The 15,802-nt window shown below is 43.5% G+C and overlaps 1 protein-coding gene across 2 annotated transcripts in view; it reads right to left on the bottom strand.

Moving 5' to 3' along the window:
• LOC141121997 (uncharacterized) overlaps positions 1–15,802 on the bottom strand; it is a 267,457-nt gene that overhangs the window by 70,109 nt on the left and 181,546 nt on the right. For both annotated transcript variants that reach the window (XM_073611785.1, XM_073611794.1), the window contains exons 8-9: positions 12,975–13,247; positions 6,321–6,418 (exon numbers count right to left, since the gene is read on the bottom strand). In XM_073611785.1, the coding sequence (XP_073467886.1) occupies positions 6,321–6,418; positions 12,975–13,247 (371 nt within the window). The remainder of the gene's footprint in view (positions 1–6,320; positions 6,419–12,974; positions 13,248–15,802) is intronic.

Here is a 15,802-nt window from a genome sequence, read left to right as displayed (position 1 = left end):
GTGACACACCTAATTCTACACCTTCATTCCTCTCACTGCAGGTCTCAGAGAGGACTGGAGGTCTAGTGGGGTTGGAAATCTCAGCTGATGAGGAGCAAGGAGAGATCCTCTTTGTTCTTTGGTGTGGGTCTTTTAGATACGCTTGCCAACGAACTGCATGGCAGGTCAACATATGTCTGGTCAAGCATGTGGTACCCAAGCGGGAGATGTTTTGGCCACACGAGATACGCTTGAGACATATGTTGCAATAGCAGCGGTGCGATCTGATGCACTCGTCTCAAAAAAGGCCCACACCAAAGAACTTTTTGAATAACACGCAGAGACTGCAGCGCCCTGCACATGTGGAGCTTTGGGGTGTGATGCAGTCAATGTGCTGCCCTTAGGCTGGCCCCTGGAGGGCATCCTGCCTCGTTGGTGATGTGCCGCCTCCTCCTCCTCCTCCTCCTCCTCCTCTCTCCTATCAGGCACCCACGTTGAGTCAGTGACCTCATCATCCCCTCCCTCCTCATCACTGGAGCAAACCTGGCAGTATGCTGCAGCAGGGGGAGCATGACTGCCAGATTGCTGTCCTTCTTGGGCACCCCCTCTGTCCGTGCTCATGTTACTGCCTTCATAGAGCTCAGTATCATCATCAGAGCCTTCCAAACGCTGGGCATCCTCCTGGAGCATGTACCCAACACTGTGGTCAAACAGTTCGAGGGAATCCTCAGGAGGACATGGTGGAGCTAGGGAAGGAGTCACTGATGACATTGAGCTGAGGGAAGAGGCCGCTGCTTTGCCAGACAAAGCACCCTGGGTGAGAGAGGATGAGGAGGATGAGGACGGCTTGGTCATCCACTCGACCAAGTCTTCCGCATGTTGCGGCTCAACACGGCCAGCTGCCGAAAAAAAGGCCAAGCGTGTCCCATGGCCACGTGCTGATGAGGATGCACCGTCTCCACGACCAGCACTAGACACAGAGCCTGCTTGCCCTCTCTTATTGGCTTGTGACTGTCTGCCTCTCCTTCTTGGCCTTCCAGACATACTAATGGCCTGTAGCTGCACTAAGCTGGGATAGAACACCAGTAATTTTCTTCAGGTAGCTTTATATACTGTAACCAGACAAGCCTGCCTGTCAGTGGGAAGATAACAGGAACGGATCTAGCTGAACACTGTGAGAAGGACGCACTGTACTAAATGTAAATAGTCTAGCTGCCTGACCGTGGTACTAATAGGATCAAATAGAACACCTGTAATTTTCTTCAGGTAGCTTTATATACTGTAACCAGACAAGCCTGCCTGTCAGTAGGAAGATAACAGGAACAGATCTAGCTGAACACTGTGAGCAGGACGCACTGTACTAAATGTAAATAGTCTAGCTGCCTGACCGTGGTACTAATAGGATCAAATAGAACACCTGTAATTTTCTTCAGGTAGCTTTATATACTGTAACCAGACAAGCCTGCCTGTCAGTAGGAAGATAACAGGAACGGATCTAGCTGAACACTGTGAGCAGGACGCACTGTACTAAATGTAAATAGTCTAGCTGCCTGACCGTGGTACTAATAGGATCAAATAGAACACCTGTAATTTTCTTCAGGTAGCTTTATATACTGTAACCAGACAAGCCTGCCTGTCAGTAGGAAGATAACAGGAACGGATCTAGCTGAACACTGTGAGCAGGACGCACTGCACTAAATGTAAATAGTCTAGAAGATAACAGGAACGGATCTAGCTGAACACTGTGAGCAGGACGCACTGCACTAAATGTAAATAGTCTAGAAGATAACAGGAACGGATCTAGCTGAACACTGTGAGCAGGACGCACTGCACTAAATGTAAATAGTCTAGAAGATAACAGGAGCGGATCTAGCTGAACACTGTGAGCAGGACGCACTGCACTAAATGTAAATAGTCTAGAAGATAACAGGAACGGATCTAGCTGAACACTGTGAGGAGGACGCACTGCACTAAATGTAAATAGTCTAGAAGATAACAGGAACGGATCTAGCTGAACACTGTGAGCAGGACGCACTGCACTAAATGTAAATAGTCTAGAAGATAACAGGAACGGATCTAGCTGAACACTGTGAGCAGGACGCACTGCACTAAATGTAAATAGTCTAGAAGATAACAGGAACGGATCTAGCTGAACACTGTGAGCAGGACGCACTGCACTAAATGTAAATAGTCTAGATAGAAGATAACAGGAACGGATCTAGCTAAACTGAATACAGTGTATATATATATATGCAACACCTGGGATGCATATATATACACAATACACTGTAAGTGCAGCTAACTGACTGACTGTTCTGCCTAATCTATCTAACTCAAATCAAATGACACTGTCTCTCTCTCTCTCTATCTCTCAGCACACCGGAACACACACTACACAGGGCCGCCGTGCAGGCGGCCTTATATAGTGTGGGGCGTGTACTAAATCCCCTGAGCCATAATTGGCCAAAGCCACCCTGGCTTTGGCCAATTACAGCTCTCTCTACTGACAGCGCTGTGATTGGCCAAGCATGCGGGTCATAGTGCATGCTTGGCCAATCATCAGCCAGCAATGCACTGCGATGCCGCAGTGAATTATGGGCCGTGACGCGCCACACGAATTTGGCGCGAACGGCCCATATCGTTCGCAATTCGACGGACGGTCGAACAGCCGATGTTCGAGTCGAACATGGGTTCGACTCGAACACGAAGCTCATCCCTAGAGGAAAGCATACATTTCTTGGTGTGAGTTAACTTAAGCTCATTCTCGCTTCTTTTCTATAGATCGGATCTTGACCTTCCTGCAACGGGGCGTTGAGCAGAGGTTGGCCTGAATACCATCAAGGGCCAAGTGTTTGCCTTAGCAGTCTTCTTTCAGTGACCCCCTAGCCACTCACTCTTTAGTTTGTACCTTCATTCAAGGAGTCCGGCATGTGGCTCGGTCTCTTTTGCCGCCATGGGATTTAAACTTAGTACTACTGGTTCTCCAGAAACCACCATTCGAGAATATTCAGGAGATTCTCTTACCTACGTTGTCCCAGAAGGTGGCATTCTTGGTGGCTATTACCTCGACCTGCAGGATTTTGGAGTTGGCGGCATTATCCTGTCATATGGAGTACTATTTAGTACTCCATAGGGATAAAGTGATTCTTCGTCCCTGTCCATCATTTCTGCTCAAGGTTGTCTCTGACTTCCATTTGAATGAATTGAATGTCTTGCCATCCTTATGTACCAAGCTGGCCCATCCCAAGGAATTTTCTTTGCATACCTTGGATGTGGTTTGTCCTTTTGGGGGTCAGACTCGCTTTTTGTGGTTACACAAGGACCAAGGAAAGGGCTGGCCGCTTCTTTGGCTAGCATCTCCAGATGGATCAGACAGACGGTGACTCAGGCCTATTCTATTAAAGGTTAGGTTCCTCCTTTCCCTGTCACGGCGCATTCTACTTGGGCGCTTAGTACTTCTTGGGCCTTCCATCATCAAGCGTCAGTATCACCAGGTTTGCAAGGCGGCCACTTGGTTGTTGGTGCATACCTTCACTAAATTCTATAAAATAGATATTTTGGCATCTGCGGATGCTTCTTTTGGCTGAAAGGTTTTGCAGGCTGCTGTTTAAAGAGGGGGGTTCCCTCTTGAGGGATGTTTTTCTTTAAATTTTTATTTTATCAGATGGGGTTCCTGTGACCAGGTTGAGGCTCGTGTGTCCTGGTTAGAGCTCTGTTGTTTAACCTTGGGTTATTTTTCCCACCCCTCATTTTTCTTTGGCACTGCTTTTGAATGCTCCAATGGTCAAGATTAACCGGTTCCTGACCGGATCCTGTACATTTACGTTGGCGGAATGGCACGGCTGCGCAAAGTAACGTACCCGTGTGCGCGCGCGCGCCTGCCGTGAGCTCTGTGAGTCGGGTCGCAGGTCCCGCGGACTCAATCGCCGCGGGGATACCCGCGATCGCCTCACGGAGAGGACAAACGGGGAGATGCTGATGTAAACAGCATCTCCCCGTTCTGCCTAGTGACAGTGTCACTGGATCTCTGCTCCCTGTCATCGGAGCAGAGATCAGTGTGGTGACACACACAGCCCCTCCCCCTTACAGTTATAAAACACTCCCTAGTACTGATTTAACCCCTCTCCGCCCCCTAGTGGTTAACCTCTTCACTGCCAGTGTCATTTATACAGGAATCAACGTATTTTTATAGCACTGATTGCTGTATAAATGACAATGGTCCCAAAAATGTGTCAAAAATGTCCGACATGTCCGCCATAACGTCGCAGTCACAATAAAAATTGCTGATCACCGCCATTACTAGTAAAAAAAAAATATTAATAAAAATGCCATAAAACTATCCTCTATTTTGTAAACGCTATAACTTTTGCGCAAACAAATCAATAAACGCTTATTGCGAATTTTTTTTACCAAAAATATGTAGAAGAATACATATCGGCCTAAACTGAGGAAAAAAAAAATTTTTTTATATATTTTTTGGGATATTTATTATAGCAAAATGTAAAAAATAATGCGTTTTTTTCAAAATCGTCGCTCTTATTTTGTTTATAGTGCAAAAAATAAAAATCGCAGAGATTATCAAATACCACCAAAAGAAAGCTCTATTTGTGGGGAAAAAAGGACGTCAATTTTGTTTCGGAGCCACGTCGCACGACAACGCAATTGTCAGTTAAAGCGACGTAGAGCCGAATCGCAAAAAGTGCTCTGGTCAGGAAGGGGGTAAATCCTTCCGGGGCTAAAGTGGTTAAGGAGGCGCTGTGTCCGTCGATAAACGAAGGAGAAAATGGGATTTTTGTACTTGCTGTAAAATCCATTTCTCCGAGTTCATCGACGGACACAGCACCCACCCCTCTATGGAGTTTTTGATACTTCTATTACTGCTTGCTACTAAACTGAATACCTAGAGCAGGGAAGGGGTTATATAGTGACTGAGGACAGCCCATGGGGTGTAGCCAAGTTTTACGTTCTGCCTAGTCCTACTCCTGCAGAGGCGATATAACCAAATGATCAAGGTAAAGAAGGCACTGTGTCCATCGATGAACTCAGAGAAATGGATTTCACAGTTACAGTGAGTACAAAAATCAAATTTTTCCCTTGCACAAGCTAGCTGATCTCTTCACCTCATTCACTAAGCTAAGGGAAAATTCCCTTACAAAGTGAGCAATCTATTTGCCTTTAGTAAAGTAACCCCATTGTGTCTGAAAGGAAACAACCAATGCTGTGTTCTCTTGTTAGTTAACCCGCAGTGCTCTGGGAATCTTGTGTCATAAATACACCCTGTAAGAAATGTTTTTTTGTAAATTACCATGAAAAAATAAACATTTTCTAAAATGCATTCCCTTTTAACCACATGCCGACCAGCGGAGCACAACGATGTACGTCGACACAATGGCACGGCTGGGCACATGGGCGTACAGGTATGTGATGTCCGCCAGGGCCCGCGATCATGTCACGGAGCGGCAGAACAGGGAGATGCCTTTGTAAACAAGGCATTTCCCTGTTCTGCCTTGTGAGATGACAGAGATCTACTGCTCCCTGTCATCGAAAGCAGTGATCGCTGTCATGTCAGTGGTAGCCCATCCCCCCACAGAATCACTCCCTAGGACACACTTAACCCCTTGATCGCCCACTAGTGTTTAACCCCTTCCCTGACAGTGTCATTTACACAGTAATCAGTGCATTTTTATAACACTGATCGCTGTATATATGTCACTGGTCCCAAAATAGGGTCAAAAGTGTCCAATGTGCCCGCCATAATGTCGCAGTCATGATAAAAGTTGCAGAACACCGCCATTACTAATAAAAAAAATTAATAATAAAAATGCCATAAATCTATCCCCTGTTTTGTAGACGCTATAACTTTTGCACAAACCAATCAATATACGCTTATTGCGATTTTTTTTTTAACCAAAAATATGTAGAAGAATACAAATCGGCCTAAACTGAGAAAGAAATTTAGTTTTTTTATATGTTGGAGGATATTTATTATAGCAAAAAGTAAAAAATATTGCTTTTCTTACAAAATTGTTGCTCTTTTTTTTGTTTATAGCACAAAAAATAAAAACCACAGAGGTGATCAAATACCACCAAAAGAAAGCTCTATTTTTTGTTTATGTACAACGTTGCGCGCAATTGTTAGTTAAAGCGACACAGTGCCGAATCGCAAAAAGTGCTCTGGTCAGGAAGGGGATAAAATCTTCCGGGGCTGAAGTGGTTAACATTCAAATAACATTAACTCTTAACCATTACCTTTAGATAAGGCAATTAGTCTTCAACATGTAAGTGGCAATTGGTCAATATGGAATCAGGAATAAAATACAGAAAATGTAGGATGGTTTTACCTGGAACCCGGTGATTTCTCCCCATTCCTCAGACAGTCTCCATCTAATTGTGTTATCTTCCATTGATGGAACTTTCAGTATTTCAGGCTGACTTGTAACTGCATGGAAAAAAAATGTTACAGAATGTAATGAGGGTAATCTGTTCGTACACACAGAGGTCAGTGTCTCCTTCCCCCTGCAATAAGCCGCAAAACTAAAATATGGAGATATTAAACGGAGAGACACACATCTGCTTGTGGTTTTTTCTTTGTATCCAAAAATTCTTTGTTTACAAAAAAAGCTTTATTGTAACTTGCAGAAACCTAAAAATCCAAACGGAAGCACAATTCTCACCACCAGACCCCATTTCTTCTGTTACACTAAACCCCACTCCTATTCCTTCTATTCCACTAAACCCTACTCCTATTCTCTCTATTCCAACAGACCCCGTTCCTATTCCTTCTCCTCCACCAGACCCCCACTCCCATTCCTTCTCTTCCACCAGACACCCACTTCCACTCCTTCTATTCTAGCAGTCCCTGCTCTTATTCCTTCTATTTCCCCAGACCCCACTTCTATGTCTTCTTTTCTACTAGACCCCGCTCCTATTCCTTCTATGCCACCAGATCCCACTCCTATTCCATCAGACCCCGCTCCTATTCCTTCTATGCCACCAGATCCCACTCCTATTCCATCAGACCCTGCTCCTATTCCTTCTAATCCACCAGACCCCAGTCCTATTCCATCAGACCCTGCTCCTATTCCTTCTATTCCACCAGACCCTGCACCTATGTCTTCTTTTCTACCAGACCTCACTCCTATTCCTTCTATTCCACCAGACCCCACACCTATGCCTTCTTTTATACCACACCCCGCTCCTATTCCTTCTATTCCATCAGACTCCACTCTTTTCTTTTCCACAAGAGCCCGATCCTATTCTTTCTATTCCACCAGAGCCCACTCCTATTCCCTCTATTCCAACAGATAAAAAAGAACAAGAGAGGGGGGATTGGTGCTGCTCTGTGAAAAAAAATGTGTATAATCAGCAGAGAATGAAAGGCCCTGTTTATACTGATAAATTATACATAAGGTGACATGTGCTGACAAATAAAAATATGATAAGTGTAAAGTGACATATGTTAGTAAAAAAACTAATAAAACCATATAAAACAACCAGTGCTAATAGAAAGGCATTAGTCAGCACTAATGAAACTATCAGCTGTGAAAAGTGACATATGCTGATGAAAAAGATTGAATATAAAGTGACTTTTGCTACCAGAAAAAAACTATAACTGGTGCTAGTAATTATATCAATTTATAGAACTGACAGTGATTAAACCATGATATGTATGACCACAATGTATCAAATTCATGAAACAAAGATCAAAATAATAAATATCCATGAAAAAAGTTCCAAAAGTGACAAGTGCTTTTTCAAAATAGTGACAAGTGCTTCATCCAAATGGTGACAATTCATAAAAGTGCTGGCGGTGATGGCTGTGCTCCCCTTATGTGCTTTCACTCAACGGAGCGCTTCACCCCTACAGGGGTACAAGCATATAGTAGAAGTACACTCCCCGTCCCGGTGCTCCTCTGCTGGAATACTCCCCTCGTTCGTAAGACGTAGGAAAAATCCACATAGCGTGACTCCTTATTATTTTTATTAAAGTTAAAAATCAATAAGTTTAAAAAACAGTAAGTTTAAAAAAGGGAGAGAGAGCTCCAGTGCTCTAACAATCTCCACACGGAACGTGGAAGCAACACTCTCTTCGTTCTCCTCGCTCTGAGCGTGCGTTCCACAGATCGTACTACAAAAACTGGAAGTACCGGATGTGACGTGTTACATATCAAGTTAGTCCTGGCTTACGCGTTTCACCACACAGACGTCATCTGAGGTGCTGCCATCTTGATACACCACACGTCTTAAATCCCGGGTGGAGATGTCATTGCGGCTAATCAACGACTGCAGTTTACTAACAACCAATGGCCACATCAAAGCTAAACTTTATATTATACCACCACAACTAGATTGACGGCCCCCATGCGCCACCCAGTGGTGCAGAAAAAAACATAACAACAGTATGTTCAAAGCCTAGATAATTTAAAAACTATCACTAGGCGCCTCCTAGTGGTAAAGGATAAATATGTATAGCAGCAATGACATGACCAGCTGGATGCAATCCAGATATTACATGGTAAAGAGATATAAAAATGAAAAATACATTTAAAAACTACACCACTAATACGCATATGTTGTAGATGTGTAGGATAGAATATAAAAGAAAAAAATTATTACTAAGCAGAAAGGATATAAAAATAATAATAATGTACAAATAACACAAATTACTAAGGAGTTCCCTATCCTTTTTCTTCTACAGGGAAGGGAGCGACCTTACGTACACTACAAATAATAAGGGTTAATAAGAGGAAAACATATATATATATATATCGTGCACTCACAGAATTGTAAATACACAATAAATGCATAATAAAAAATTAAAAATATTAAAATCTATTCCGGAATCTTGAGGCCAAGTCATTAAAAATATTTGTTTGTAATGTATTACAGGAAAAGATATATTTGTAAAAAAAAAATATATATATATATAGGAAAACTCCCCAATCGGTATATAGGACTCCCCAATCGGTATATCCATTTAGTCTCATTCTGGGACACCCTTATCTTTTTATTACCACCACTCCAATGATCATTAATCAAATCGATACTGTAAATAATTAGTCCTGTGGGGTCCCTATTGTGAAACTCGTCAAAGTGTCTAGAAAGGTTGTGTTTATGGAAACCTCTCCAAATATTATTTATATGTTCTCTAATCCTGACGAAAAGAGCCCTGGTGGTTCTACCCACGTATTGTAACCGGCATGGACATTCAATGACATACAGTATGTCACGTGGGTACTGTTACAGGTAATAAGTTCCCTAATTTGGTATTCTTTACCAGTTCTAGATTTAAAAGACACCTTTTTCCTTGGTTGCTTTTTACTCATGCGGCAAGGTAGGCATTTCTGACACTTATAAAAGCCTTTCATTTGAGAGAACAATTTTATAGTCTTGGGTGGATCAATTACATTGTGTACCAACTGGTTTCTCAGATTGGGGGCCTTCTTGTAAATAAATCTTGTTTTTTTTGTAAGTATCTTTGCCAGAATCCTATCTGATTTCAGGATTGTCCAGTGTTTCCTGGTAATATGCTCAACAGATCGATATTGGTTATTAAAACCAGTGATAAAAGCTATTCGATTGGGGGGGGGGGGGGGGGTTGATGTTATTCTTCCTATTGGCCAGTAGGTTCATATTTCTTATCTCCATCTTCTGATTCATCAGGGGTTCCCTCTGATATCCCTTTTCCATAAAGAATACCAAATTAGGGAACGTATTACCTGTAACAGTACCCACGTGACATACGTCATTGAATGTCCATGCCGGTTACAATACTAGGGTAGAACCACCAGGCCTCTTTTCGTCAGGATTAGAGAACGTAAAAATAATATTAGGAAAGGTTTCCCTAAACACAACCTTTCTAGACACTTTGACGAGTTTCACAATAGGGACCCCACAGGACTAATTTTTTACGGTATAGATTTGATTAATGATCATTGGAGAGGTGGTAATAAAAAGATAAGGGTGTCCCAGAATGAGACTAAATGGATATACCGATTGGGGAGTCTAGTGTCTAGTGCCTAGAGGGTTAAATGTGGACATTGACCTTAACAGCTTTTTATGCAATTTTGAATTATTCTTTATGTGTTCCATATGGTTCAGGAAGCACATACCATTAGTCCTCTTCCCCTTATATGTGTTTGCATGTGTATGTGTAATAGGTAAGCATGTATGTATATATATTTTCCTCCCTTTTTAAACTTAATGTTTTTTAAACTTATTATTATGTGTTATGTGGATTTTTCCTACTACGTTATGGTAAACATGTGTGGATACCTGGCTGGAGATGATGCTGCAGAGGGGAGGCTGTAGAAGTTTTATCTTTTTTCATTCGTGGATGGGGACGGGGAGTGTACTTCTACTGTATGCTTGTACCCCTGCAGGGATGAAGCGCTCCAGTGAGTGAAAGCACATAAGGGGGAGCACAGCCATCACCGCCAGCACTTTTATGAGTTGTCACCATTTGGATGAAGCACTTGTCACTATTTTGAAAAAGCACTTGTCACTTTTGGAACTTTTTTTCATGGACATTTATTGTTTTTGATTTTTGTGTTTTGATTTTTGTTTCATGAATTTGCTACATTGTGGTCATACATATCACGGTTTAATCACTGTCAGTTCTATAAATTCATATAATTACTAGCACCAGTTATAGTTTTTTCTGGTAGCACAAGTCACTTTATAGTCAATCTTTTTCATCAGCATAGGTCACTTTTCACAGCAGTTTCATTAGTGCTGACTAATGCCTTTCTATTAGCACTGGTTGTTTTATATGGTTTTATTAGTTTTTTTTACTAACATATGTCACTTTACACTTATCATATTTTTATTTGTCAGCACATGTCACTTTATGTATAATTTATCAGTATATGCAGGGCCTTTCATTCTTTGCTGATACACATACACATTTTTTTTCACAGAACAGCACAAATACCCCCTCTCTTATTCTTTTTGATCTGTTTTGGATTTCACCTAGGTGATATCTTCTTGCAGGGAGGCAGCAGTTCACATCATCCTAAGCGCAGATTTTTGTATTTATATTTTGCTCTATTCCAACAGACCCCATTCCTATTCCTTCTCTTCCACCAGAGCCCCATCCTATTCCTTCTATTTCACCAGTCCCTGCTCTTATTCCTTCTATTTCACCAGTCCCTGCTCTTATTCCTTCTATTTCACCAGTCCCTGCTCTTATTCCTTCTATTTCACCAGAGCCCACTCATATCCCTTCTTTTCTACCAGACCCCGCTTCTATGTCTTCTTTTCTACCAGACCTTGCTCCTATTCCTTCTATGCCACCAGAGCCTACTCCTATTCCCTCTATGCCACCAGTGCCCTATCCTATTCCTTCTATTCCACCAGAGACTGTTCCTATTCCTTCGATTCCACCAGACACCGCTCCTATTCCTTTTATTCCACGAGACCCCACTCCTATTCCTTCTATTCCACCAGACCTCATACCTGTGTCTTCTTTTCTACCAGACCCCGCTCCTATTCCTTCTATGCCACCAGACCCTGTTCCTATTCCTTCTATTCCATCAGACTCCACTCCTATCTCTTCTATTCCATCAGACCCTGCTACTATTCCATCTATTCCAACAGACGCCACTCCTATTCCTTCTATTTCACCAGACCCCACTCCTATTCCTTCTATTCCAACAGACCCCGTTTATATTCCATCTATCCCACCAGACCCCACTCCTATTCCTTCTATTCCACTAGAGCCCACTCTTATTTCTTCTATTCCACAATACACAGCTCCTATGTCTTCATTTCTAGCAGACCCTGCTTCTATTCCTCCTATTCCACCAGACCCCACTCATATTCCTTCAATTCCCACTCCTATTCCTTCTATTCCACAAGACCCCTGTCCTATTCCTTCTATTCTACCAGACCCTATTTCTATTCCTCCTATTTCACCAAACCCCACTCCTATTCCTTCTATTCCACCAGACCCCCACTCCTATTCCTTCTATTCAATGAGACCCCACTCCTATTCCTCCTATTTCATCAGATCTCACTCTTATTCCTTCTATTCCACCAGAGCCCACTCCTATTCCTTCTATTCCATGAATGCCCACTTCCATTCCACCAGTGCCCATTTCTTTTCCTTCTGTTCCACTAGACCCCACTCCTATTCATTTTATTACAACAGACTCTGTTCCTATTCCTTCTATTCTACCAGTCAATGCTCCTATTCCTTCAATTTCACTTGTGCCTACTCCTATTCCTTCTATTCCACCAGACCCCACTCTTATTCCATTTATTCCACCAGACCCCACTCCTTTTCCTTCTGTTCCACCAGTGCCTGCTTCTATTCCTTCTGTTCCACCAAACTCTGCTCCTAGTCATTCAATTCTAACAGACTCTGTTCCTATTCCTTTTATTCCACTAGACTCCACTGCTATTCCTTCTATTCCCCAATACTCCACTCCTCTGTCTTCTTTTCTACTAGACCGTGCTCCTATTCCTTCTATTCGACCAGACCCTGCTTCTATCCCTCCTACTTCACCAGACCTTGCTCTTATTCCTTCTATTCCACCAGACCTCGCTCCTAATCCTTCTATGCCTTTCACCCAAACTCGGTCAAAGAGGGAGAGTAATGGAGTCACTTTAATTCTAATCAGGCATCATCTGAATGATATATTTGTGTCTAATAAAGAGGCCACTGAGTGTTCAAGATCATAACTTTGAACACTCAGTGGCCAATGAACCCCACAGGAGCCACTGGAAATGAACTGGGTCCTCCTGTTTAGAGGCTGCCCTGTTTCTAGTCCCAGTAGCTCACTGAGAAACTCCAACTAGCTCCAGTCTAGTGATCTCTTCATGGTTTATTGAAGAACATATTTAAATTGCAGGGAGGAGGATTCGGGTGCAGGTTGCTTCCTAAATATTTTATTGAGGCTGCTGCTAAATGACCTGACAGGCTGAGTATTATGTGCGGTGTTTGTTGATATCAGAACAGACAATACTTGTATAAGAACAGACCATTCTCTCACCTGAGTCATCCGTCCAGAAAACTTTGTTCACCAGGTTGAAGTGTCCCAGATCTGTATGAAGTTCAGTTCGTATATTATATCTAGAGGATGGCTTTAGATCGGTGAATGTCCCACCTTTACCATATAAATCTTTACATGAGCGACGATAATAATAATGATCTGTCTTAGGACACAACTGCACAGAAAATCTCCAGGTATCGGGACATTGAGGAGTGCAGGAGAACTGGAAGCTGACACTGATTGAGGTGACTTTCCAATCTGTAAATGTGACTCCTGACAAAGAAAAGATGGAGACATTAAACTCTCAGAGATGATTTATAATAGAGGGAAGATATCTGCTCTCCATTACATTCAACAGTATTTCTCAATACCGGGATCTGTATTTTGCAGTCTATTCATAAAACTGATCCAGAGGAGGTTCAAAAATTTTTCCCTGGTTAACACAGCAGAGAGCTCCATGATTGGAAACCACAGGATTCTCATGGTATTTTTTTTTTACAATCCCATTCATTTTTAGATCTCCCAAAGTCTTCAGGCTATGCAGGGGCGGACTGACCATTCGGGCATTTCCCGAGGGCCCCATGCCCTAAGGGGCCCCATCATGGTTGCCAGCCTCAATAAAACCAGGGACAGTATGTAAAAATCTGTGTTTTTTAAAAAAAATCCCAAGATTATAGCTGCCCCGCCTCTCCAGAACCTTATCAGTGTGTGTATGTGTATTCTGTGTGTGTATACTGTGTGTCTGTGTCTGTATGTATACTGTATGTGTGTATACTGTGTGGCCCCATAATCTATTGCCTGGGGGCCCCATAATCTCCTATTGCCCGGGGGCCCCATAATCTTCTCCTATTGCCCGGGGGCCCCATAATCTCCTATTGCCCGGGGGCCCCATGAGTTGTCAGTCTGCCCCTGAGGCTATGCACATTTATTAACCACATTAAAAAAGCACTATGGCTGTAATACAACAACACCTGCTCCTAAATAGAGCTCAGTGTCAGCACCTTGTCATAGGAAGATCTGTCTGTGTATGTGTAGCACCCTTCAGTGTGCTACTAGTGGCAGTGCAGAGAATTTGTAGTTTGGCTCAGGGCTAAGCCTGAGCCATGGAATCTGAGTCAGGGTTCATTACAGTTCAGGGCTGGATGACTCATCCAGGCAGCTCTCTGGTGCCTCCCCCTGGTTCTAGAGTATTGGAGAATATTATAGAAATTAGTGGGCGGAAGCTAGGAGGGTTGTCTTGCATATTTAAGGGTACTTAGCCAATCCCAGGAAGTGGGCCTGGCAGGGGACTAAGTGGGCCCTTAAATAGACATGAGTCATGCCAGCAAGGGAGTCAGGTGGAAAATAGAGATGCAGTGCTTAGGAGGTCTGTCGGTGGCCCTCGAGGGACCCCTGCCGGGGGGAGGCTCTGCCTCGGGCCAGGGCCTGGAAAGATCCTACCACAGGAGAAGTTGGAAGGAGGCTTTCCGGAGAGGCATAGCTTCTAAACGCAGCTAGACGATTGGTTCCTGTGTACTGGAAGAAAACTCGAATTCCCGGCCTTGCAGAGTGGATTCATCTAGTGAATAATATTATGGCTGCAGAGTTGTGGATGGTGACATGCAAGGGTTGCCACCATATGTTTTATAGCATCTGGGCCACATGGGTTCATTACACAGGTAATGCCCTACCGGGATCTAAAACAGCCCCATCTGAGTGGCCCCTAACCCCCGACACAGTCGGGATTCTCTAAGGCCCTCGACTTCATGGGTTTCTTGTTAGTGATCCCAAGAGATCTCCAACGCATAGGGATCTAGAGCTGGTCTACTTGGGGCAGTATATTATTGTAAGTTCTCATCTGTTATAGTGTTAGTTATGTTTCTTTTTCTGCCCTAACACCCTCTATGCAGGGTAGCTAACTGGACTCCCTCATTTCCTCTTGGTTATGTTTATGTGTATCATGACAACTGCCTATTTGGACTCATTCTCTTCCTTTATGTTATTTACTTGTCTGTTTTAAGACTTTTGTATGTGAAATGATAAAAAATATAAATAAAGATTACATTAAAAAAAGAAATAAAAGAAATGGGTTTTGCCTGCTCACTTACATTTTCTTATAGTGCATACTGTATATTACCAATTCTCCAAGGGTATGCAAACTTTTGAGCACAACTGTATACCACCCTGATCTAGTAGCAGCCCGTTCATTAGGGGTACATGGGTGCCACCTCCCCATCCATGTGTCTAGCCCCCTAATCTACATGCAGGGTGCCGGACACATGGATTCCAATGGGGGGGGGGGTTTTTTGAAGCACGTGATTAGAGCCAGAGGCTCTAATAGGCTTCAAAATAGGGTGGGCTCAGGGCGCAGAGCATTGTGCCCGAAGCCCATCCAGTTGTGTGACAATAGTGAATGAATATTCGCTATTCTCACACTGATCCTTCTCCCGCCCATTTAGGAAGCGGGTCGTGAGACCCATTCCCTGATTGGCCGAAAGGAGAAGTGATAATATTGGCCGAGGATAAGGGAGGAGATGCGCGGCCGAGGACCAAGAGACTGACCCACCAGCTGTCAAGTCTGATCCTCTGGCCCTTCCATGCAGAGTGCTGTCAGCTCCTCCTGTGGCTGCAGAAGAGAGGAGCACACACCAATTGGCCCTGTGACACCGCAGACACCTCATCGATCCATACCGACATTTATCCCCCCCGATGCCGACCTCATCTGGCATCCCTGGGCAAGAAGCCTGCTAGAGCTCCCTATTATCTCCAACACAGGGTAAGAGTATCCAGCGACCGGGGGGGGTGGTGGGTGGTGGCGGGCTGGAGTGACGGGGGTGGGTCAGTTTCAT

Source organism: Aquarana catesbeiana, linkage group LG01, assembly GCF_042186555.1.
Source record: "Aquarana catesbeiana isolate 2022-GZ linkage group LG01, ASM4218655v1, whole genome shotgun sequence".
Classification (NCBI taxonomy): Eukaryota; Metazoa; Chordata; class Amphibia; order Anura; family Ranidae; genus Aquarana; species Aquarana catesbeiana.
The sequence above is the reverse complement of the archived record's forward strand: the minus strand, read 5'-3'. Positions and strand labels throughout refer to the sequence as shown.